Source organism: Choloepus didactylus, chromosome 2 (assembly GCF_015220235.1).
Source record: "Choloepus didactylus isolate mChoDid1 chromosome 2, mChoDid1.pri, whole genome shotgun sequence".
Taxonomy (NCBI): domain Eukaryota; kingdom Metazoa; phylum Chordata; class Mammalia; order Pilosa; family Megalonychidae; genus Choloepus; species Choloepus didactylus.
In genome coordinates this window covers 201,643,156-201,666,932 of record NC_051308.1, presented here as the reverse complement: position 1 = coordinate 201,666,932, position 23,777 = coordinate 201,643,156, and the positions used below count along the sequence as shown (strand labels likewise).

Here is a 23,777-nt window from a genome sequence, read left to right as displayed (position 1 = left end):
GTTTACTGTGGGGCTTAAATTTAACATCTTGTCTATAACAATCTTGTTTTCTTTGGTACCAACTTAACTTCAATAAGACACATAAACTATGTCCCTTTACTCCTCCATTCCCCCACCTTTATGTAGTTCTTGTCAAAAATTACATATCTTACATTGAGTCCAAAACCACTGATTTATCATTACACTTTATGTCTTTTAGATCCTGTAGGAAGTAAATAGTGGCCTGTAGGAAGTAAATAGTGGAGTTACAAATCAAAAATACAGTAGTATTGGTATTTGTATTTACCATGTGATCTTTACTGGAAATCTTTATTTCTTCATGTGGTTTCAGTCAATTGTTTAGTGTCCCTTCCTTTCAGCCTGCTCAGTTCCATTTAGCATTTCTTATAGGACTGATTTACTGGTGATGAAGTCCCTCAGCTTTTGATTATCCGGGAATGTTTTCATCTCCTCCTCATTTTTACCCGCCAGTTGTTTGTGAATTTTCTAAGTCTCTGATGGTTATTGACTTCTAATTGTATTCCATTGTGGTCAGAGAATGTGCTTTGAATAATTTCAATTTTTTTTTAATTTATTGAGTCTTGTTTTATGTCCTAGCCTGTGGTCTATTCTGGAGAAAGTTGTGTGATCACTAGAGAAGAATGTGTATCCTGGTGATTTGGGATGTAATGGTTTATATATGTCTGTTAAATTTCTCTGTATCTCTCACTCCTTTCTTTGTTTCTGTGTCGGTAGGGCTCCCTTTAGTATCTGAAGTAGGGCAGGTCTTTTATTAGCAAAATCCTCAGCATTTGTTTGTCTGTGAAAAATTTAAGCTCTCCCTCAAATTTGAAGGAGGGTTTTGCTGGATAAAGTATTTTTAGTTGGAAATTTTTCTCTCTCAGAGTTTTAAATATGTCATGCCACTGTCTTCTCGCCTCCATGGTGGCCACTGAGTAGTCACTACTTAGTCTTATGTTGTTTCCTTTGTATGTGGTGAATTGCTTTTCTCTTGCTGCTTTCAGAACTTGCTCTTTCTCTTCAGTATTTGAGAGTCTGATCAGAATATGTCTTGGAGTGGGTTTATTTGGATTTATTCTATTTGGAGTTCGCTAGGTATTTATGCTTTGTGTATTTATATTGTGTAGAAGGTTTGGGAAGTTTTCCCCAACAATTTCTTTGAATACTCTTTCTAGACCTTTACCCTTCTCTTCCCCTTCTGGGACACCAATGAGTCTTAAATTTGGACGTTTTATTTACTCTATCATATCCCTGAGATCCATTTCGATTTTTTTCCCCATTCTTTCTTTTGTGCTTTCATTTCCGTTCTGTGTTTCTCAAGGTTGCTGAGTTGTTGTTCAGCTTCATCTAGTCTTGTGCTATGAGTATCCAGAATCTTTTTAATTTGGTCAACAGTTCTTTTATTTCTATAAGACCATCTATTTTTTTATTTACTCTTGCAATTTCTTCTTTATGCTCTTCTAGGGTTTTCTTCATGTCCTTTATATCCTGTGCCATGCTCTCGTTGTTTGTCTTTAGTTCTTTGATTAATTGCTCCAAGTACTGTGTCTCCTCTGATCTTTTGATTTGGGTGTTTGGGTTTGGGTTATCCATATTGTCTGGTCTTTTCATATGCTTTAAAATTTTCCTGTTGTTTTTGGGCTCTTGGCATTTGCTTTATTTGATAGTGTTCTTTTAGGATACAAAGAATTATTCAAACCTCAATCTCTAATTTGTCTGATCTACAGCTTGGTGGCGTATACTTTAACTAACCAGCAGATGGCATCTGCGAGTCACCTTTGCCCCTCAAGTCAGTTCTCCCCAACTTTGTCTTTGTGGTGAGTGGGGGTCTGGTTCTTGTGGGGTCCAATTGGTGCACCAAGTTTGGGTGTGTTGTTGGTGCTGTCTGCCCTGAACGTGGGATGTGTGTCTGAGCAGTTAGGGAAGCAGAGCAGCTTTGATAATCAAACCTCCCAGGTGTTCCTAGAGATTTAAGGCTGTTGCAAGAGTCTAAACCTTCATTTCAGTCTCGCCACAGATTGTCTCTGCCGCTGACCCCCAAGTCCTTGGTATTGGTGTATTGTCCCTGGGTTTTCCAAGTGGGTCCCTCTTCCAAGCCGTGCCCTTCCAGGGCCTCTGCTGGGGAAAGTCTGTGTTACGTCACAAGTGTGTGCCGTCCCTCAAGGGAAGCCCTGGGCCACCGGGCCGTGCAGGGGCATTCCCAGCCTGCTGTAAAGATGGCTGAATAGGCTGTGTTAACCTCCCCCTTTTTGCACAGCTCCGCCTTCCCAGATCTGGGACAGCCAGCTGTGGGCGTGCAAAAGGCCACTGTCCATGCCTGATATTGTGGCATGTGTGCGGTGTTGCGGCAAATACTTCCCGTCACACTGGGTCCCTTGGTATGGCTCTGGTCTGTGGCTCCGGCGCCGGGCAGGAGCATTCCCAGCCTGCCAGGAAGATGGCTGCAAGGGGCATGGTTCTTTTCTCCTTTTGACTCCCTTCTGCACTCCTCGCTCCGACACAACTAGCAGTGGGTTCATGAAAGGCTAGCTTCCACACCAGATAACGAGGCGTTCGCACAGCCTGTTCCCGCTGCACTTCACTGTGTGGTTCTCGCTATCGTATCTCCATCCGCTTTTGGGTTTTTTTTAAAAAAGAACTATTCCACCTTCAAACGCCAACTCACGGTTTCCCCACACTGCAGTGCGGCTGCTGGACATTCAGCGGCTTACTCGTTTCAGAACGCAGACTCCCGGTTTCACTAAGTGCACGGTCCCTGTGGATTTAGCAGACCTTGTCCAGCTGGTGCATCGCTGGAACTGGTGTTCTGGGTCACTCTCTGGCTTTTATCTAGTATTTTTCATGGAGGTTTTTTTTTGCCCTGTCTCTCCTAGCCGCCATCTTAGGTTCTCTCTCCTCAGGTTATAACATTTTATAATGTATACTATTAACTGTAGTCCATGGTTTACATTAGGGTCCACTGTGTTGTACAGTCTAACCATTTTTGTTTTTGTTTTTTTTTATTCTGGTAATATAATACAACCTAAAATTTCCCCTTTTAACCATTTTCAAATATATAATCCTGGGCTGTTAATTATATTGACAATGTTGTGCTATCCTCACCATCCATCCATCACCAAACTTTTCCATCACCCCAAATAGAAACTCTGCAATATAAACATTATCTCCCCATTCCCTATACCCACCCTGGCCCCTGGTAACTTTTATTCTAGTTTCTGATTTCTCTGAATTTGCTTATTCTAATTATATAATATCAGTGAGATCATACAATAGTTGTACATTTGTGTCTGGCTTATTTCATTCAACATGATGTTTTCAAGGTTCATCCATGTTGTCACACATATCAGAACTTCATTCCTTTTTACAACTGAATAATTTTCCATTATTTGTATGTACCACATTTTGTTTATCCATTCATCTGTTGATGGACATTTCGGTTGCTTTAGTCTTTTGTTAACTGTGAATAATACCGCTATGAACATTGGTGTGCGCATATCTGTTTGAGTTCCTGCTTTCAGTTCTTTGGGTATCTATCTAGAAGTGGGATTGCTGGGTCATATAATAATTCTATACTTAACTTTCCGAGGAACTGCCTAACTGTCTTCCACAATGGCTCATCATTCCTTTGCCTTTTGTGATAGTTTTACCGTATGATATTATTCACTAAGTAATACATTAAGTCCAGACACAAAAGGCCAAATATTGTATGATCTCACTGATATAAAATATTTGGAGGTCATTAGAAGGTGTTTGCCACCTGGAAAAATATGTTGGAGCATTTGGATGAGTGTGCAGAGTCAGAATAGCTGAGGGCCAAGCCCTAATGAGGACCACTGACCTTGAAGGGGGTTAGGCAGAGGAAGAAGAGTGTGGGAGAGTCGTGTCATGGAAGTCAAGGGCAGAGAATATTTGAGAAGGAGGAGTGGCCAGCCTTGTCAAGTTAAGTGAGATAAGAATGGAAACGTGTCCATTGGAATTAGTGTCATGTTGGCCACTGGTAGTCTTGGTCTGTCATTTCAGGGGAGTGAAAGGGGCAGAAGAACAGATAAGAGGAAGGGGAGGTAAGGAAGGGGAAACAGGCAATTCTTTTAAGAAGTTCGCCTGTGAAGGGGGTGGGGATAAGGAGTCAAAGGGATTTTTGTTTTAAAGGAGGAGAGAGTTAGACATGTTTTAAATGCTGAAGAGAAAGAGCTAGTAGAGAGGGAGAGGTTGACATACAGAAGAGATCAGGCATAACTGACAGAGTGAATCTCTGCAGAAGAGGGAAGCTTTGGCCTTCGTAGGGAGGAGGGACACCCGCCCTCTGCTATCAGCTGGAAAAGATGGCATGTATGAATTATCAGTAACTAAATGAGCCAGGAGTGGAGAATGGTCTCTCTGCCTCTGCCACAGAGTCTTGGGTGCTTTACCAGACCAGGTCCCAGGAGGCTGGCCATTTGAAGTTCTGTGGCCTCTGTTCCCCGAGAAGTTTTTGGCCAGAGGTCTTCATATTCCCCAACACCAATTATTCAACCTGCGGTTTTCCCTGCAAGGCCTATGGCCCCTGGTTCTGTTGGAAGTCTTGCTGTCTTAATTTGAAGCATAAATTCTTGGCTAGTCAGAGCCTCAAATCTAGCCTTCTATACAGATAATCTTATTTAATATTAGATGTTTATTTAATAATTGATACTCTTATGAAAAAATAATATTTCAGTTTTAGAATTGAAAGCCAATTTGATCCCAGAGTCCCTCTTGTTTTTCTTCTCCTTTGACTTAAGGATTGCTTTTTGTTAGCATCTCGCATTTTTGAGTTTCTGATTATCATTGCTATTCATAATTTTATAGTAATGATTTTAATTAGAAATAGTTGATAAAACATTTCATTCTGCTGCAAAAAAAAAGGACAAATAAATAAATAACATGCCCTTGTTATTTAGCGTAATAATGAAGTTCAGTTTTCACATTCCTTTTTTTTTCTTCCAACAGACACAAAATATACTCATTACATTTTTCCTATTTAAAATAGATTGAATTTCTAGAAATTTATGATGATCTCTATATATGAAGAGATGGGTCAGAATACAAAGGTAAAAATTCCAGGGCAAGACAGGCTTTCTTTTTTTCCTGATTAAACCACCTTTTTGCTAGAAGGGAGTTTTTTCATTGCTGCCTTTTCCGCTAATGTATTCCCATTAAAACTACCTGTAGGGTTTTTGTTCTTGGTTTCACCTTGCTTTCTTGAGTTCCAGCTCTGCTTTTGCTGAAGTTCACAGGCTACTGTAATTCGCCAAAGGACTTAGGTGCGTGTGAAACAGAACTTTCATGAGAGCTGTCAGAGTTAGCACAGGAGCTGGTGCTATAGATTTTCTACTTCCTTTGCCCCTACCCAGCCCCAAACCCAGTGCTCATTCCAGGGCTGAAGTGCTGGCACAGTGGCTTTCTGAAGGCCCTGAGGTAGAGACCAGACACCCCACACCAAGGTCACCCACCCTTCTCCAGGATCTGCCTGTGTCTGCTTCCTTTCACCCTTGTCCCACTTGTTCTTTCTTGGTGATGGGCCTGGGCCTGCCCTCTCTCTCATGTCCCCTCTTTCATCTTGTTTCCTCCTTTATGCCTTCCCATGGCAGAAAGCTGTTGGCTTTGGGCGGAGCTGCATGGCTATATGCAAACAGATTGAGTTAGGAGGCTATGTTGTCCACTGGTTACAAGCATGGGGCCCAGAATCAGGAAAGTCCTGCATCTGTCATGGCTGTGTGACTTGGGAAAATGACTTAACCTCTCTGAGCCTCAGTTTACTCATCTATAAAATGGGAGAAGCCAATTAATATATAGATCTCATAGGGCTATTAGGATTAAATTATAACATGTTGTGCCGGTTTGAATGTATTGTGTCCCCCCAAAATGCCATTATCTTTGATGTAATCTTGTGCAGGCAGATGTATCATTGCTCTTGGGGTTTTTGTCCTCTCTTAGCTTCTCTGGAGCAAAAGTCTGCTTTCAAAGGCCATCTCCAAAATGTCTCTGTAAACTACAGTTCCTCTCTCAGCTACTATGCATTCTTCCAAGTGTCCCTCTTGGCTATAGCAAGCTCGCTCCTTCTGTCTGAGCTTATATAGTGCTCTAGTAAACTAATCAAGGCCCATGCTGAATGGGTGGGGCCACACCTCCATGGAGACTATCCAGAGTCATCACCCACAGTTGGGTAGGTCACGTCTCCATGGAAAAACTCAAAAGAATTACAATCTAATCAATGGCGTTTTCCAGACGCCATTGGCCATCCTCCAGTGAAGCATTAGCAAACTGGAACACATGGATGTTAGGGGCTTAACACTGGCACACATCATGAGCCATTTTTTCTGTTATTTCTATTATTATTATTATTATTATTTTACTACTACTATTGCTCCTGTTACTCCTTGTTCTAGTTTGCTAATGCTGCCGGAATGCAAAACACCAGAAATGGATTGGCTTTTATAAAGGGGGTTTATTTGGTTACACAGTTACAGTCTTAAGGTCATAAAGTGTCCAAGGTAACGCATCAACAATTGGGTACCTTCACTGGAGGATGGCCAATGGTGTCCGGAAAACCTCTGTTAGCTGGTAAGGCACATGGCCGGCGTCTGCTCTGGAGTTCTGCTTTCAAAATGGCTTTCTCCCAGGACGTTCCTCTCTAGGCTTCAGCCCCTAAAAAGTGTCTCTCTTAGTTGCTCTTGGGGTATTTGTCCTCTCTTAGCTTCTCCGGAGCAAAAGTTTGCTTTCGAAGGCCATCTCCAAAATGTCTCTGTAAGCTGAAGCTCCTCTCTCAGTTCCAGTGCGTTCTTCAAAGTGTCCCTCTTGGCTGTAGCTCCTCTTCAAAATGTCACTCTCAGCTGCACTGAGTTCCTTCTGTTTGTCAGTTCATTTATATGGCTCCAGTGATTTAATTTAGACCCACCCTGAACGGATGGGGTAACATCTCCACGGAAACACTCAAAGAATTACGATCTAATCAACACTGATACATCTGCCCACACAAGATTACATCAAAGATAATGGCGTTTTGGGGGACGTAATGCACTCAAACCGGCACACTCCTACTACCACTGCTCTTTGAAGGGTTTTTTTTTAGTCCATAAGTACTAAAGATTTAGATATAGTAGGCAGAATTGATATGACAAAAAAAGAATTGTGGGGTGTGCTTGGGTAGATGTAGCCCTAGGGAATAGCTGTTGAACCCAGACATTGGAGCTCCCTGTTAGTATTCGAGTTGGGTAAGTTTGTGAGCCAGGTCCTCACTGGCATGGCTTTTCATGAGCACTTGGGCTCTGAGCCTCATGGTTGACTGGAGCTAGGTACTTGCCAGTGGCACTTTACTGTCTCTGGGTGTCTGCAGACCCTTACATAAAGCCTCAAAGATTGAGGCTGTTGTATGAAACCAAATGTGGAGCACATCTCACATTCTAGATGCACCGGATGACAGGTAATGAAAATACATTGTTCTGAATGTGTTATGATGCTTAAATAGGCATTTTAGACTGCATTTGTAAAAATAGTGTTCTATAACATCTCCAGGCAGTCCTGAATCCCTATTTCTCCTCTTTCTTTTAGGAAGCATTTATTCGAACCATTTTGTCAAAGCCTTTCAAAGTTCCCATTCCAAATTATCAAGGTAAAATGGAGACTTTGTTTTTTTTAGATCAATCATGTGTGAATGTGCCTGAATAAACCTCTGTCTTGTAGATACAAACTTAATTTAGAATTGAAAGTGCTAGTCTAGTGGTGGCTGTGAATGGGTGACTCTCCTGAGGCCTGCATGAAGGCTGTGTTTGATAGCCTCAGTAAGGGCTGCTAACATTGAATGTCCCTCATCTTGGAGGGAGTGTGTGCAGGTGCTCAGGAGGCTTCTGCAGGGCCAGTGTGGCTGATGGGCCCAGAGTTCATTCAGTCCAAGTGATTTCAGCAGCATCTTCTTTATGAGGAGGACTGTATGGGAGGCCTGCGTTCTACTAAGATTTTCCCCTTTCTGTGCAGGACACAACATTGTGATAAAGGTGGTGCTGGGAGGGAAGAGGCCAGCTCTTAAGAGCACTCAGACTTGAAAGACCCCTTTAGGGTCTTGACTTAAGATGAACAAGACACAGTCCATGAAGTTTGCAGTTGAATGAGAGAAATAAAATGGGGCAAGTTCTGATCCAAGGCAGACTGGGATAATGGTTAGATAGAGTTAGAGAGACCAGGTTTGGAGATGTTCTGAGAGAGGGAGGGTCATAAAGGAGCTCAGGGAAGGCTGTGTGAAGGAGAGGCGTTTGTGCTGGTCTGTTGCAGCTCTTCAGCATAAAGGCTCAGGTGACAGATTGTTGGTTTCTAGGTCCTCTGGGCTCTCGGGCATTGGGCCTCAAAAGGGCTGGGGTCCGTCGGGCCTTACATGACCCCCTGGAAGAAGGTGCCTTGATTCTGTTTGAGCCTCCCCCGCTGAGTGCCCATGACCAGCTGAAGCTTGATAAGTATGTGCATTGGTATTTCTTGATCAATTCTAGTCCTCTGTCAAAACACATACCTGGGAGGGAAGGAGGGCATTTTGATGTGATTTTCCACTTGGGATTGGTATATGATTTCGTAGTGCTTTCGTGGCTACTGTACCATTTAGAGTGGGTAATTGGGGAAGGAAAGTGCCCAGGCAAGAGCATGTTGTAATGTCCAGTTAGTGGGGGTTCCTCACCACTTCTGTTGCTCACTCAGGGGAGCCGGAGGAGGTGAGGTGATTACAAAGGGTACCCATCCTCCCCCCTCCTACCTGTCTAGCTTGTTGGAGCAGGAATTTACTGTGGTTTGGCTACCAGGCCAAGAAGGTCCTCTCTATCAGGCAGCTGTCTCTGTTGTCTCTGGATTAGGAGGATACAAGTTCCTGAGGGCGTCTTAACTTCGTATTTTCTTTGCTGTTTTCTCAGGGAGAAACTCCCTGTCCATGTGGTTGTTGATCCTATTCTCAGTAAAGTCTTGCGGCCTCATCAGAGAGAGGTAAATGGGGGTGGGTGGGTGGGAGGCTGCCATCCCTGGGGCAGCGGCAGTGTGTGGCCAAGGTGGGCTGAGTGCTGTTACTCCCCAGGGAGTGAAGTTCCTTTGGGAGTGTGTAACCAGTCGGCGCATCCCTGGCAGCCAAGGCTGCATTATGGCTGACGAGATGGGCCTGGGCAAGACGCTGCAGTGCATCACGTTGATGTGGACACTTCTGCGCCAGAGTCCAGAGTGCAAGCCAGAGATTGACAAGGCAGTGGTGGTGTCGCCCTCCAGCCTGGTGAAGAACTGGTACAATGAGGTTGGGAAATGGCTTGGAGGGAGGATCCATCCTCTGGCCATCGACGGAGGCTCTAAAGAAGAGATAGACCAAAAACTGGGTATGGAGCCTTAACAAAGAGTGCTATTACTCTGCTACTTTTCTTATGTGTATGCTCACTTAAAGTCAGGGTTGAGAGCAATGCAAGTGTGGAAGAGAAGAGAATTCCCATTGAAAATAGTTGAGATAGTTGGTTATTTCCAGGCCAAATTAAAAAACTATCAAACTGTTTTTTTCAAGATACTTTGAAAGTTGAGCATTGAGCTTTTGATTAATTCCTCTGGAATATGCATTTTTTTGTTCCCTTGACACCTTTCCTGTTGTAGAAGGATTCATGAACCAGCGTGGAGCCAGAGTGCCTTCTCCCATCCTCATCATCTCCTATGAGACATTCCGCATCCATGTTGGAGTCCTCCAAAAAGGGAGTGTTGGATTGGTCATATGCGATGAGGTATGTAACTGAGCAGTCTGGGTGGTAGCAGAAAAATCTGTCAAAGTCTCCTCATTGAGCAGTCATCCAAGGGCTATGGTAGTCATTGGGGAATGTTGACAGGGGATACCACCTTTCAGGAGAGAGCTGAGAGGGAGAGCCCATGATACCAGACTGCCAAAAGAGGGTTCGAACAGTGCTTGGAACTCCAAGGAGAATGAGGTGCTATGAGTTGATTGGTTTTGCTGCCTCCAGACAGTGTTTCCAGACCAAAGAAGGACCTTGAAGGATGGGAGGGATTTGGATGGGTGGAGGGAAGGAGGATCTCAAATCAGAGAGGCATTTATTCAAATCCTTGCTCTGCCACGTACCAGTAGTGTGACCTTGGACAAGTTACTTAACCATCTGAGCTTTTTCTGCTTCAGTAAAATGGTGTGATAATACTGCCTCATATGATTATTGTGAGGATTAAAAGAGGTGATTGAGGGAAAGCTCTTATCACAGTGGCCTTGGTATGTTTTAAGAACTTAATAAAAGTCAGCTCTAGTTTTTATTCTAGGCTGGGGAAACCACAGGAAGGAACAGAAGCAAAGAGACAGGAAAGCTCAGTGTGGGCAGTCCATCCATATACCTTATAGTAGTCTGTGTTAACCCCCTGTTCCCTCTCTCTGGACCAAGAGAAACATGTCAGTCGTCATTTCCTGGCCTTTTCCAGCACTATAAATGAATGGTGGTAGAGATACTAGTACTTAGAAAGGAATAAGGGTGATTGGGAGTTTCCCAGTATAGAAGATTTTCCAGGACTCCAGGGGGGCTTGGGCCCCCTGAAGCTGTTGCCATTGTTTGAACCTTTTTGGGGAGAGTTAGGGTCACCAGGGACTCTGATGGGGAGGTGGCTGGAAGACTTGGCCTCATCTGTCAACTGATTAGCCCGCTTATTCTCTGGGGACTATAGGTTAGTCCAGGGGCTCTAGGAAGGGAATAGAGGAGAAAGCCTTACTTTTGGCTGTCATGCTTGCTAGTTTTGAGCTATTTCCCAGTTGGCCTTTCGTTTTTATAAAGAGTTGGTCACTGACTGGCATGTCTGCAAACTCCTGATACCCTGTTGGGCTGCACCTCTAGGAAGGAGTAAAGGATTCAGTGGGCTGAGGTGGGGTGTGTGTGTGAGTTTGCCCTGTGCAGCTTGGGGCCCTAGCATCTGCTTCATCACCCTGGAGGAGAGGCTATGGGTGATGATGGCAGGAGCTGTGTCTCTAGCCTCAATGATTGGTCCCATAGGGAGCTGGATAGCCCTTCTGTAGAGATCCCCAGGGTGGTGTGGCAACCCAGTTCATTCATATGGTTATTTATCAAGTGCCTGCTGTGTGTCAGGCCCTGGGTATCCCATGATGTCTGCCCTCAGGGAGCTTAAGTTTAGAGGATCCAACTATGGACCCTTATTTCCCCAGGACCTTTTTGGTAATTTCCTTGCAAGTTTCAAGTTTCATTTCTCTCTTCAGCTCAGAAGTTTCAGCCTTCTGTTTCAGGGCCAGTGTTTGGTGCCTCCAGTCCTTTTATTTTATTTTATTTTATTTTTTGAATTAAAAATTAGATATTTAATGAGTCAGATTTTTCTGCTTAATATCAAACATTCACATTTTTAAAAATTCGGTTTTATTGAGATATATTCACATATCATACAGTCATCCGTGGTGTACAATCAGCTATTCACAATACCATTTGTTGTGCATTCATCACCCCAATCTGTTTTTTGAACATTTTCCTTATACCAGAAAAAGTAAAAATAAGAATAAAAAATAAAAGTAAAAAAGAACATCCAAATCATCTCCCCCCTCACACCCTATTTTTCATTTAGATTTTGTCCCCATTTTTCTACTCATCCATCCATACACTGGATAATGGGAGTATGATCCACAAGACTTTCACAATCACACTGTCACCCCTCGTAAGCCACATTGCTATACAATCGTCTTCAAGAGTCAAAGCTACTGGGTTGGAGTTTGATAGTTTCAGGTATTTACTTCTAGCTATTCTGATGCATTAAAACCTTAAAAGGGTTATCTATATAGTACCTAAGAATGCCCACCAGAGTGACCTCTTATATCCATTTGGAGTCTCTCAGCCACTGAAACTTTATTTTGTTTCATTTCACATCCCCTTTTGGTCAAGAAGATGTTTTCAATCCCACGATGTCGGGTCCAGTTTCTCACTGAGTCATTTTTCACTGACTTTAAATTCACAGTTGTCATTTTTTACACCCAAAGCAAAAGTGCTAGTTGCTACTGAATTTGAACTTGATCCTGTAGAAAGGAGAGTCAGTGCAGTCTGCATTTAATTGCATTGTAAAGGGCTAACTAGAGAGAGCAAGCCTGATTTGTTTGTTCATTCTTTCAATGGTACTTGAGTTTTGTGTACCTGGTCCATTGTGGGGCTGAGTAGGGGCTGGATGTAGAGAAGGCATGGGGCTATCTTACTAATGATATTCTTGGATAGAGGGAAGGTAGTAGGGACCTTTTAAACTTTCTTGAGAAAAACTGAAGAGAGAGAAGTAACAGAGGTGTGTATGGTGGTGGGCAAGAAGAACAGAGATTAGGGATGAGATGCAAGGAAGGCAGAAGGAAGCTTTTTAGATATATGTGCTATGGGCATTCCAGTGGTAGGAGAGGAGGAGGAGGCCAGGCCACATTCCATTAGCACTTGACAGCACAGATGAGGCCTTATAATACAGAAGGTATCTGACTCAGAAGGCTCTTGGTTGGCTGGGCTGGTGGGGAGGGAGTCCTCCTTGAAGGAATGGGTCTGTAACGTGACCTCATGATCTCCAAGGAGGATAGGTAGGCTGCCAAGGCCCTGGAGATTGGGGTAAGAAAGGTAGGGGATGTGAGGGAACAGAGGAAATCCTTGTTTAAATGTAGCATTAGATGAGAAACTTGAGCCTGGCATTTCACTCTAATTAAGCGGGTAAACTCTGTTGCTACCCCTGCCCAATCCCCAACGCCCTAGAACTTGTAATGTTTGTGACTCCCCTTTTCCTGTCTGTACAAGACCCTGCTAGCATATTGTGCGCAGGCCTGAATGAGAATAATTCCCTTGCAGGGACACAGGCTCAAGAATTCAGAGAATCAGACTTACCAGGCCCTGGACAGCTTGAATACCAGCCGACGGGTGCTCATCTCTGGGACCCCCATCCAGAATGATCTGCTTGAGTATTTCAGCTTGGTACATTTTGTTAATTCAGGCATCCTGGGTAAGAATTCAGTCTTGTCCGCCACGTTAGTGAGACCTTGGCAGTGTAACCCCAGCTGAGGAGAGAAAGGATCACTAGGCACTCTTACAGGAAAATTTCTCTTGTCATTGAGTAGCAAAGCCTTTGGGAGGCCTTGGCTTTGTTGAACAACTCAGCAAAGCCACTCTGGCCATCTTCTACTGTGAGAGGTGTCAGGGGCTATGCAGACCTGGTGTCACTGTAAGTCAGGAGTGAAAATATTATCTCCAGGCATTTTTTGGATCTCATGTCCTAACTACTTTATAAGAACTTTGGCCTCAGAGTAGACTTGCATGTAGATATTTGTGGAAGGGTTTACTAGTGGCAACTCAACCTGCCAGTGCTTAGAAGAATCACTTTAGGCAGAGAACTTGCTGAGTGGGAAAATGATCACAAAGTGAACACATTCATGTAACCACTGCTACCAGATCAGTTACTACCACTATCTCAGAAGCCCCCTCTTAATCACTACCCTTTCCTTTCTCCCTAAAAGGAAACACTCTCCTGACACTATAGATTGACTTTTGCCTGGTTTTGAAATTTATATAAACAGAATCATACAGTATATATTCCTTTGCATTTGGTTTCTTTTGATCAACATTATGTTTATGAGATTCATCCATGCTATTGTGTGTAGCCGTAATTTGCTCATTTTCATTGCTATATACTATTCCACTTTATGAAAAAAATATATATATACTAACAATATATATATTGTTAGATAATTGAGTTGTTCCCAGCTGTTGAATAATGCTGCTATGACCATTCTTGTACATGTCTTTATCTGAACATAGTATGCATTTCTCTTGGGTATATACTTTGGAGTGGAATTGTTGGGTCATACGTTATGCACATGCTCAGCTCTAGTAGGTACTGCCAAATAGTTTGCCAAAGTGATTGTACCAACAAGATTGTACCAGCCACCCCTACTATCAGGGGCTGGCAAACTTTCTTAAAGGTGTAGATAGTAGATATTTTAGGATTGTTGACCATACTGTCTCTGTCACAACTTTTCAAGTCTACCATTATAGCATGAAAACAGCCGTAAGTAATACGTAAATCAATGGGCATAGCTGTGTTCCAATAAAACCTAATTTATAGAAATAGGCAGTTGGCCTGTGGTCATGGTTTGCTGACACCTGCTCTATATCCTTTATGTTACCATCAATAGTCTTCCCCCCCGCCAATATCACTCATTCTGGTGGGTGTTTTAGTGGTATCTGTATTTGCCTAATGGCAAATGAAGTTGAACATGTTTTAATATGTTCATTAGTCATTTGGATATACTCCTGTGAAGTGCCTGATCTTCTCCTTTGCCCATTTTTTATTGGGTTATCTGGCTTTTTCTTATTGTTTTATAGGCATTCTCTATATATTTTGGATATAAGTCCTTTGTATTGTGAATATCTTGTCTTAAGAACAGAAGTTTCTAGTTTTATTGTAACCCAGCTTATCAATCATTTCCTTTATGATTACATGCTTTTTTGTGTTTGCTTATACCCATGTCATGAAGATATTTTTCCCATATTATTTTTAGAAGATTTATGGTTTTATCTCTCACATTACAATCTATAATTCATTTAAAGTTGATTTTTATGTATGGTGTAAGGATAGGGATTGAGGTTCATCTTTTCCCATAATAGATATTCACTTAATCCAGGACCATTTATTGAAAAGACTGTCCTTTCCCTTCTGTTTGCAGTGCTACTTTTTTTTTTGTAAATTAAATGTCCATTTATGTGTAACTCTTTCTGGACTTTATTCTGTTCCATCGGTCCATTTGTCTGTCCTTGTACCAGTACTTTTCTGCTTTAATACTGTAACTTAATGTTCTGATATCGTTAGTGTGAGTTTTCCAACTATTTTCTTATTCTTTAATATGGTCCTGGATGTTCTTGGCCCTTTGCATTTTAATTTCACTCAATGATCTTTTATAGTTTTCTGTAGAGAAATATAGATCTTTGGTTAGATTTATTTCTAGATGTTTGATGTTTTTTGATGCAATTATAGTATCTTTCTAAATTTTTATTATTTGTGGTTTATTGCTGGTATATAGAAATTGAATTGATTTTTTGTATATTGACTGGACTTGGGCTGATACTCTTTATCTGGCAACCTTGCTTAATTTAATTTTCATTCTAACAGTTTCTGTAGATTCTTTTGAATTTTTCTACATACATAATCATGTCATCAGCAAATAATGACAGTTTTATGTCTTTTAATTCTTAGACTTTTCGTCTCTTTTTCTTGCTTTTTGTACTGGTTAGAACCTTTATTACAGTGCTGAATAGAAGTGGTGACAGTGGGCATCCTTGTCTCATTCTTGATCTCAGAGGGGAAAGGATAGCTTTCAGCATTTAACCGTTGAATCAGATGTTTGCTGTTGGGTTTTGTGGAACATTCTTTAACAGATTAAAGGCATTTTCTACTATTGTATTACTAGTTTTCTAGGAGTTGCTTTTTTTTTTTTTTATCATGGATAAGTGTTGAATTTTATTAAATGCTTTTTTAGAAAGCACATCATAAGCATATGATTTTTCCCCTTTATTGTATGAATGTGGGGATTATATTGATTAATTTTTCGAACATTAAGTCAATCTTGCATTCCTGGAATAAATAATAAATCCAACTTTTTATATTCCATTGAATTTGGTTTGCTAATATTTTGTTTAGATTTTTTGCAACCATACTTATCAAAGATATTGGCCTGAAATTTTCCTTTCTTATAATGGTTTTGATATTAGGGGTATGCTGGCCTCAAAAAATAATTGGGCTGTGTTCTCTCATTTTCTCTTCTCTGGAAGGGTTTGTGTTAATATTGGTGTTATTTTTTTCCTTAATTGTTTTAGAAGAATTTACCAGTGAAGCAGTCTGGGCCTGGAGTTTTCTTTGTAGGAAGGTTTTTAATTATGGATTCAATTGCTTTATTAGAGGATTACTCAGATTTGCAATTTATTTCTTCTTGTGTCCCTTTGGCGAATTTTTTGTTTTTCTAAGAATTTTTTATCTGTTTCATCTACATTTTAAAATTTGTTATCAGAGAATTATCTTTTGAATGTCTTAAAATCTGTAGTATGACTTATTTCTTCATTCCTGTTAATTGGTTATTTATGCCTTCTCTCTTTTTTCCTCCTTATCAGTGTTGCCATGGATTTATCAATTTTATTAGTGTTTTTTAAAGTACCCACTTTTGGCTCTGTTCATTCTATTTAACTTCTTGAGATGGATACTTAGATCATTGATTTTTCAGTTTTTTTTTGTTTTTGTTTTTGTTTTTTTAAAAAAAACATACGACTTCTATGCCTGGCTTTAGGTACATTTCACAATGTTTGACATGTGTCCTAAACTCTTTCACTGTGATTGTGGATATTTTTTTTTTACTTCTATTGGTTTTTGCTTTGTGAATTTTGAGACTATGTTATTAGAACAAATTTAGAATTGTTATATTTTCTTAGTGGTTTGACTCTTTTTTCATTATGAAATGTCTTTATCTGTAATAATGTCTTTAAAGTCTACTTTGATATTCACATGGCTTCCCTTTAGCTAGTGTTTCTATGGTATATCTTTTTCTTTTATTTTTAACCTTTCTGTGTGCTTATGTCTGACATGTGTCTCTTACAAGCAGCATATAGTTGAGCTTAAAAAAAAAAATCCAGTCTGACAATCTTTGTTTCTTATTTGGACCATTTAGTCCTTTTACATTTAATGTAGTTAATGGTTTTATTTACTGTCTCACTATTTGGCCCTTCGGGTCTTTGCTCTCTGATACCTTCAAACAGAAATTGCCTGTTTTTGTTCAGTTTTCTTGTTCTTAGCAGGAATGTTGGTCTGTAACAAACTAGTCCACCTTTCCTGGCAGTGGGAAAATCTCCACCACCACCACCCCCCATTCTTTCATGTTTTCATTTTCCATTCTCTTCTGTGCTCAGGGACTGCCCACGAGTTCAAGAAGCATTTTGAGTTGCCAATTTTGAAGGGTCGGGACGCAGCTGCCAGTGAGGCCGATAGGCACCTAGGAGAGGAGCGACTGCGGGAGCTTACCAGCATTGTGAATAGGTAATGGCTGGGTGAGTGCTGGGCTAGACAGCAAGCACCCTTCCTTGGGTGCCCCCAAGTGAGCTCATAATAATTGCTACCTGAGGCCAATCCTTTGGGACCTCAGCCTGTGTAGAGCCCTCAGGGACTGGGATTCTAGGAAGGAAGTGGGATCTGGGCCTCAGACTATGGCTACTGAAGAAATGAAGGAATCTTGCAGGTCAGCTCCCTACTTTCTTCCTGGCCTGGGCCCTGTGCTCTAAGCTCTGGTTTTGGGCTGCTTACCAACCTGCTGAGGAAGCTCTTCACTGATGCTGCTGGAATTTCTGAGCAAGATATCCCTTGCAGCATTTTTAGTACTTCAGAAGCTTCTGTCTGTTTCATACCTAAAGCATGAGGCTTCCCTTCCCAGGTCCCATAGCCATTCTGTGACAGTCAAGAGTAGATCTAAAGAGTGGGTGTGGTGCCCAGGCTAAGTGGGCTTCTTTTTCCATGGGGCCACATTAGCCCAGGAGACAGATACATCCTGGGCTCCTCCGTTGTAGGAATGCACACTTGGTGGTTTATACCCTGATGAGTCCTGCTGCCCTCCCCAGCTTTCAGGCTGTGTCTCCCTCCCATTTTAGATGACAGGAAGGAGAGTCAGTGTGTTCCTGGGAGCTGCTTCTCAGGTGCCTGATCTCTGTTGTTCCTGGTTTGCCAGGAGGTATGGGCTTAATTTCATTGCCTTGGGCCATGTGGCAGGCATTGAGCAAATGCAAGCAGAAAGTCTCCTAAGGACTTGCTTACCTGTCAGAGCACCAGGCTCAGTGGGAGACAAGCCAACCTGTTGAAGGGGAAGAGAAATTGTTAGTCTAAGCTAGACTGTTTGGAAGGGTCTCTGTTCCCATAACAGAGATCCTGATATATATATGTTTGCCACAGGGCCCATGAGTTGCTGGCATTTGCTACTACAAAATAGTCAGTCCTGGTCTTTTAAGTGATAGCTATTATTCCAGGAGTTATCATTGGCAGTTTTACAAGCCTCTTGACTTTTTATCGTCTTCCCCAGGTGCCTGATCCGGAGAACATCTGATATCCTTTCTAAATATTTGCCTGTGAAGATTGAGCAGGTGGTTTGTTGTAGGTACTGAACTCAACTGAGGGGTGTGGAGTGAGTGAGTTGAATTTCAGCCCCTGAGGCACGGCTGGTCTCTCAGGGTGTACTCAGAGGGCAGAAGTGTGGTTCTGCCTTTTCCACTGACCCATTTATTTGTTTCAGGCTGACACCCCTTCAGACTGAGTTATACAAGAGGTTTCTGAGACAGGCCAAGCCAGCAGAAGAGTTGCAAGAGGGCAAGATGAGTGTATCTTCCCTTTCCTCTATCACCTCGCTAAAAAAGCTCTGTAATCGTGAGTTGGGCCTGTGTCCTGGGGTCCTCTGTGAAAAAAAGCACTAGAACTCATCAGTTCTTCACAGAGGCCACATGTGATTCCATCCCTCCCCAAGGCATGAGCCCTGCATTTTGTACTCTGTAAACCGGACCCTTTGCTTTGTAAAATTTAGCTTATTCCCTGCCCAGCCCATGCTTGGTTGGGCTGTGTAGGGGAGTATGTCTGTGTGCACCTGCACATGAGTGTGAATTAATGTGTGCATGTACACGTGTGCATATATACGTGTAAAATGTTGAGGAGAGAAAAATAACCAAGAAACCTTACTTTCTCCAGTATAGTTCTGGTGAGCAAGATTGTCCACCCAAGGTCCTAGGTGTCACTAACTCCACACGGGGGCTGAGGCAGGCCTTTTGGGTTAGTTTCTGTAGGGAATTCTAGGGAGCACTAAAGTAGAAACTTCAGAAAACAAAGTAGCTGGCATTTTCTTTCCCCTCAGATCCAGCACTGATCTATGATAAGTGTGTTGAGGAGGAAGATGGCTTTCAGGGTGCCATGGACATATTCCCTCCTGGTTATAGCTCCAAGGCTCTAGAGCCTCAGCTGTCAGGTGAGCCCTTTCCTACCAAGCTTTGGACTCCTCTGGGATAAGGGGTGGAAGTAAGGTTGGTGGGTTGTCTCTTTGTGTTAGAGATATCCTGATATCCAGAATAACAATCTTGGGCTACTGGGAGGGCCCATTGGGGGTTGATGGTTGCTGCTCTCCCCAGGTAAGATGCTGGTTCTTGATTATATTCTGGCGGTGACCCGGAGCAGCAGCAGTGACAAAGTAGTGCTGGTATCCAATTACACCCAGACATTGGACCTCTTTGAGAAGCTCTGCCGGGCCCGAAGGTAGGGAAGAGCTTAACCAGGCTACCTCCCCTACTGCCCCCTTAGGAAGATTAGAAGTTCTAATTGGTGAATGCGGACCAAGATGTTAGTACAAGAGGGACTTTCCAGGAAATGTTCGTTTCTTTTTTGCTGAGATGGCCCTAGTTCTATCTCTAAGCAGAACAGTCCCTTGGTTCTTCAGGTACTTCCATAAGACAGATTCCTGACCCCTAGCTCCCTTTGGTTGTTTAGGACCTTAGGCTGTACATGAACAGCCTCAGGCATGGTTGGTACAGACCCTTCAGTAGCTCTGGCTCCAAAGGGCTTTGTTCCCTCCTTGGGTCTTGATCTTTGGATTCCCTTCAGGTATTTGTATGTCCGCCTAGATGGCACGATGTCCATCAAGAAGCGAGCAAAGATTGTAGAACGCTTCAACAGTCCGTCGGTAAATGCCCAGCCCTTCCCTCCATGCCTTCAATGCCATAACAGAATTAAGGGTTGATAGAGAAGCTATAAAGGGGAAGGGATGTCTTTTTTTTTTTCTGGGGGGTATGGTTGGGTTAGGCTGGTTGGTGATGGTGAGGTGGGAACTGATTATTTGTGGGCTGGGAAACTGACCAGTAGGCATATAAACTGGTGGTCCTCATAACTGGTCTGAGCATAGGAGTACAAAGCATAAGGGAGAAGAGTTGACTGGGCTGAAGAGAATCCCATTTAGGCTGCAAAAGGTTCTTTTTCTCCTGCTTCCTCTCTTCTCAGAGCCCTGACTTTGTCTTCATGTTGAGCAGCAAAGCTGGGGGCTGTGGCCTCAATCTCATTGGGGCTAACCGACTGGTCATGTTTGACCCTGACTGGAACCCAGCCAATGATGAACAAGCCATGGCCCGGGTCTGGCGTGATGGTCAAAAGAAGACCTGCTATATCTACCGCCTATTGTCTGTAAGGATGTGATAATGGTCAGAGTAGGAAAAGGTTGTGGGACAAGACCTTCGAGACAATCTTGGGTTGTTCTCAGTGCTTCTCTTTCGCCCCTCCGCCTCTAGCAGTGGCCAGCCAGGCTAGGGGTTATCCTGGGGCCCTTGATTCTTCTGTTCTTCCTCCCCTTTCCTTACCTCATTCCTTCAAACCCTTCTTACTATGCCCTCTGTTCACTTTTCAGTGGTAAACCCACTATAGCCTCATCCTTTTCAGAGGGCACCTGTTTTCCCAACTTCTGTGTCTCTTGCCTTGTAGTCTTCTCACACCCCATGTCCCATAGGGCTAAGAAGCAGTATTGGCATTCTCCAAGTTCTCAATTGCCACTTTCAGACCATCCATCCCAAAGTTCCTCCTTTGAAGCTCATATCTGATAGCCCTCTTTTCTTCCTTGCTGCAGTCATCTACCCTGTGCTATTTTCCTAATTCATCAGTGACTTTGGGCACCAGCTCAGTCTTTCTTTCTTCTCCAAATCCAATTATCATCCTGGCTGGCTTCAAGGGTCAGCATTCTGGCCTTCATGTTTCCTTGATCTAAAGACTGGCTCAACTCCCCCTCATCTGATTACTCCCATGACCACACTGAAACTTGTCAGTACCCAATACTTTCTCATTCCCTGTCCTTCTAGCTTTCTCATGTCTCCGTACTCACTACATCTGCTTCAACCTAATGTCCCTACAAACCCTGCACCTCCACCCTTATATTCCAATCCATCATTCTGCATCTAGCTTGATGTCTTTTTCTATCCATTCTGATCACCATGTATTCTTTCAGTCACTCTTTCCCTAATACCCACTCCACTTGGATCATTCCAGCTGTTCTCAGCTTCTACAATCAACTTAATTTTGCATTTACAGATTAGCACCACTACAAATTCATGTTCTTCATTTTGGGACGGGCCTTTTCTCATTTCTTTCAACTACTTCAAGCCTTTACCTTCCCTCAAGTTTCTTACCCAACCCTGCCCCTCATAGTTTCTGAAGATCTTGTTTTCTATTTCACAGAGAAAATGGAGGTTATCGATAGATGTGAATTCTCTCACCTCCCTTCATCTCCTTCCATAAATCTCTACACCTGCTCTTTCCTTCCCACCCCAGAAAGGATTCCCTTCCTCTGTTCAAGTCTTATCCTTCCAGCTCTGTTCTAGACCCCATTCCATTCTTTCTTTTCTTGATCAACTTTTTCACCTTAAAAACAAAACAAATGTTCAACCCTCTGTCCAACCCTTTCACCTTGGGGTACTTTCCATTCATTGTCAAGTTTTTCCAAAGCCTACAGATTAATTCCTTTACCTCTTCTTCTGCTAACTCATCAGACCCCTAGCAGTGTGGTTTCTGGCCCCTTATGCCACTGAACCTGCTTTCGAGTGTACAACTGATTTCCTAATTGCCAAAACAGAAAACTCGATTTTTTCCTCCTTTTTGTGTATCTGATACTGTTGACTAATACTCCCTTCTTAAAATTCTCTTTTCTTTGGAAACTCCATTCTGGTTCTCCTGCCTGATTTCATACACTCATTATACTGATGAGTTCTAAATTTTTAGCTTGAATCCCTTACCTGAGCTCTAGACCTGTATTCCCATCACCTATTGTAAATTTTCCATTTCCATGTTTTACAAGTATTTTAGATTCATCATGGCTAAACTTGTTCCTCTTCCTAATTCCATCATTTAATGGCTCTGTTATCCACCCAACCCAAACCTGGGAATATCCCACTGAGCTGTTCTTTGTCCCTTAACAACTACATTCCTACCACTTACTGTTGATGTCACATTCTTGAAATTTCTTTAATTTAACTTTAATCTAACCATATCCGTCTCTCACTGCAGCAGCTTCTTAATTCTTTAGCTAAAGTTTGTTGAATGAATCACTGAAACCTGGCTTGGTGTGGAGGTCTGTTGAAGCTGCTGGAGACAAGCTCCAGCTCACACTACAGGAGGATTTATCCAGGCCCTGACAACCCTCCATTGGTACAGAAAATAGCCCAGGTGGCAGACATGCACAGATCATGTTCCCAAGTGAGACTGGTAAAATGGGACTTGGCTGAGCATAGGTACTGCTGCAGAACTCTCATTTTCCATTAATCTCCTTCACTAGGGAGGCTGTAGTTTCAGCCCCTGGTTTTCCCTGCTTCCTCTATATGGTGATGATCAAGCCCTGCCCCTCCTCCCTCTTCCCCTCTAGGCAGGAACCATTGAGGAGAAGATCTTCCAACGTCAGAGCCACAAGAAGGCACTGAGCAGCTGTGTGGTAGACAAGGAGCAGGATGTGGAGCGGCACTTCTCCCTGGGCGAGTTGAAGGAGCTGTTTACCCTGGATGAGGCCAGCCTTAGTGACACACATGACAGGTAGGCAGAGAATGCCCTTGCTGGCCTTTATCTCTGAGCTCCTTGTATAGCATATAGGTGGGATCTGCAGTGACCACTGCTCTGTTGGCTGCCCCCCAGGTTGCGCTGCCGCCGCTGTGTCAACAACCACCAGGTCTGGCCACCCCCTGATGGTTCTGACTGCACCTCAGATCTGGCTCAATGGAACCATAGCACTGATAAGCGAGGGCTCCAGGATGAGGTACTCCAGGCTGCCTGGGACGCTGCCTCCACTGCCATCACCTTCGTCTTCCACCAGCGCTCCCATGAGGAGCAACGGGGGCTCCACTGATAACCAGCTGGTCTGGGTGTAGCTGTGGAGGGGGGCAGACAGGAAAAGGGGGCTCCCTGCCCCACAGGGCGCTGCTACATTTTGTTCTCTGGGAGAAAATCATCAAGAAGGGCTGCATGATGTTTGCCCAAAATTTATTTTATAAGAAAAACTTTTTTTGGTTTAAAAAAAAAGAAAGGAATAAAGGTATGAAAGGGACTAAGGCCTGGGAGCAGTCAGTGTGATGAGCCCAGCTGGGAACAGGCCTGGTAATGGGCATTCCTACACTTCTCTAAAGCCTGGGTACCTGTTTAAGGAGGGAAAGCAGGAACCCCGAGGCAGGGGGAGGCGGACTGTTATCAGTAACTGGGATGACCACTGTAACCTGCTGGCCTAGGTTCCTAGGATACTGAATGAGGGGCCCAAAAGGCTCTAAAACCCAGCTCTGGGACTACCTTTGCTGGGTCCCTTCAAGACGTCCAGGACCTCAGTGCAGAAGAAAAAGGAGAGAAGAGAAAACACGTAGCAGAAAGAGAAGGAGTTGGTATTTGGGGGTTCTAAGCAGCCCATGCCTCAGCCCGTACAAGCTGATGGTACTGAGCATGGGCCTGCAAGGTATGGGCACCATCACATGGTGCTGACATAATCTGCGAAGGCCTGGGAGGAGTCCCATGAGTCGCTAACCACGTGGCAGGTGGCCCGGAGGCGCCGGATGGCTTCCCTGGCTGTGACTGCATCCTGGTCCAGCCAGTTCTGGAAAAGGCGCAGGTGACCAAAGGCTCCACGGCCCCAGCGCTCCAGACGCTTGGCGAACTCCAAAAGCCCATCTGGCTTGATGCAGTTGGAGCTGGTAGGGGTGAGATGGATTAGACACCCAGAAGTGACTAATCCCTGATCT

The 23,777-nt window shown here is 43.3% G+C and overlaps 2 protein-coding genes and 1 long non-coding RNA gene across 3 annotated transcripts in view; 1 reads left to right on the top strand and 2 right to left on the bottom strand.

Annotated features, from left to right (window-relative positions):
* Positions 1-23,098, top strand: part of RAD54L (RAD54 like) — a 27,891-nt gene extending 4,793 nt beyond the window's left edge. Inside the window, exons 5-19 of the mRNA XM_037827328.1 lie at positions 7,567-7,627; positions 8,327-8,462; positions 8,907-8,976; positions 9,065-9,353; positions 9,619-9,743; positions 12,819-12,969; positions 16,917-17,043; positions 18,074-18,148; positions 18,284-18,414; positions 18,893-19,003; positions 19,164-19,287; positions 19,633-19,711; positions 20,026-20,205; positions 22,427-22,590; positions 22,690-23,098. Of these exons, the coding sequence (XP_037683256.1) occupies positions 7,567-7,627; positions 8,327-8,462; positions 8,907-8,976; positions 9,065-9,353; positions 9,619-9,743; positions 12,819-12,969; positions 16,917-17,043; positions 18,074-18,148; positions 18,284-18,414; positions 18,893-19,003; positions 19,164-19,287; positions 19,633-19,711; positions 20,026-20,205; positions 22,427-22,590; positions 22,690-22,900 (2,034 nt within the window). The 3' untranslated portion in view covers positions 22,901-23,098. The remainder of the gene's footprint in view (positions 1-7,566; positions 7,628-8,326; positions 8,463-8,906; positions 8,977-9,064; positions 9,354-9,618; positions 9,744-12,818; positions 12,970-16,916; positions 17,044-18,073; positions 18,149-18,283; positions 18,415-18,892; positions 19,004-19,163; positions 19,288-19,632; positions 19,712-20,025; positions 20,206-22,426; positions 22,591-22,689) is intronic.
* On the bottom strand, positions 11,802-17,848 carry LOC119527387. Its single transcript, XR_005215373.1, has 3 exons — positions 17,812-17,848; positions 12,855-13,024; positions 11,802-12,022 (listed from the first exon to the last, which is right to left on the bottom strand). It is a non-coding gene; the product is annotated as an uncharacterized LOC119527387 (long non-coding RNA).
* Positions 23,018-23,777, bottom strand: part of LRRC41 (leucine rich repeat containing 41) — a 17,772-nt gene continuing 17,012 nt past the window's right edge. The window contains exon 10 of the mRNA XM_037827326.1: positions 23,018-23,726. Coding sequence (XP_037683254.1) covers positions 23,507-23,726 — 220 coding nt within the window. The 3' untranslated portion in view covers positions 23,018-23,506. The remainder of the gene's footprint in view (positions 23,727-23,777) is intronic.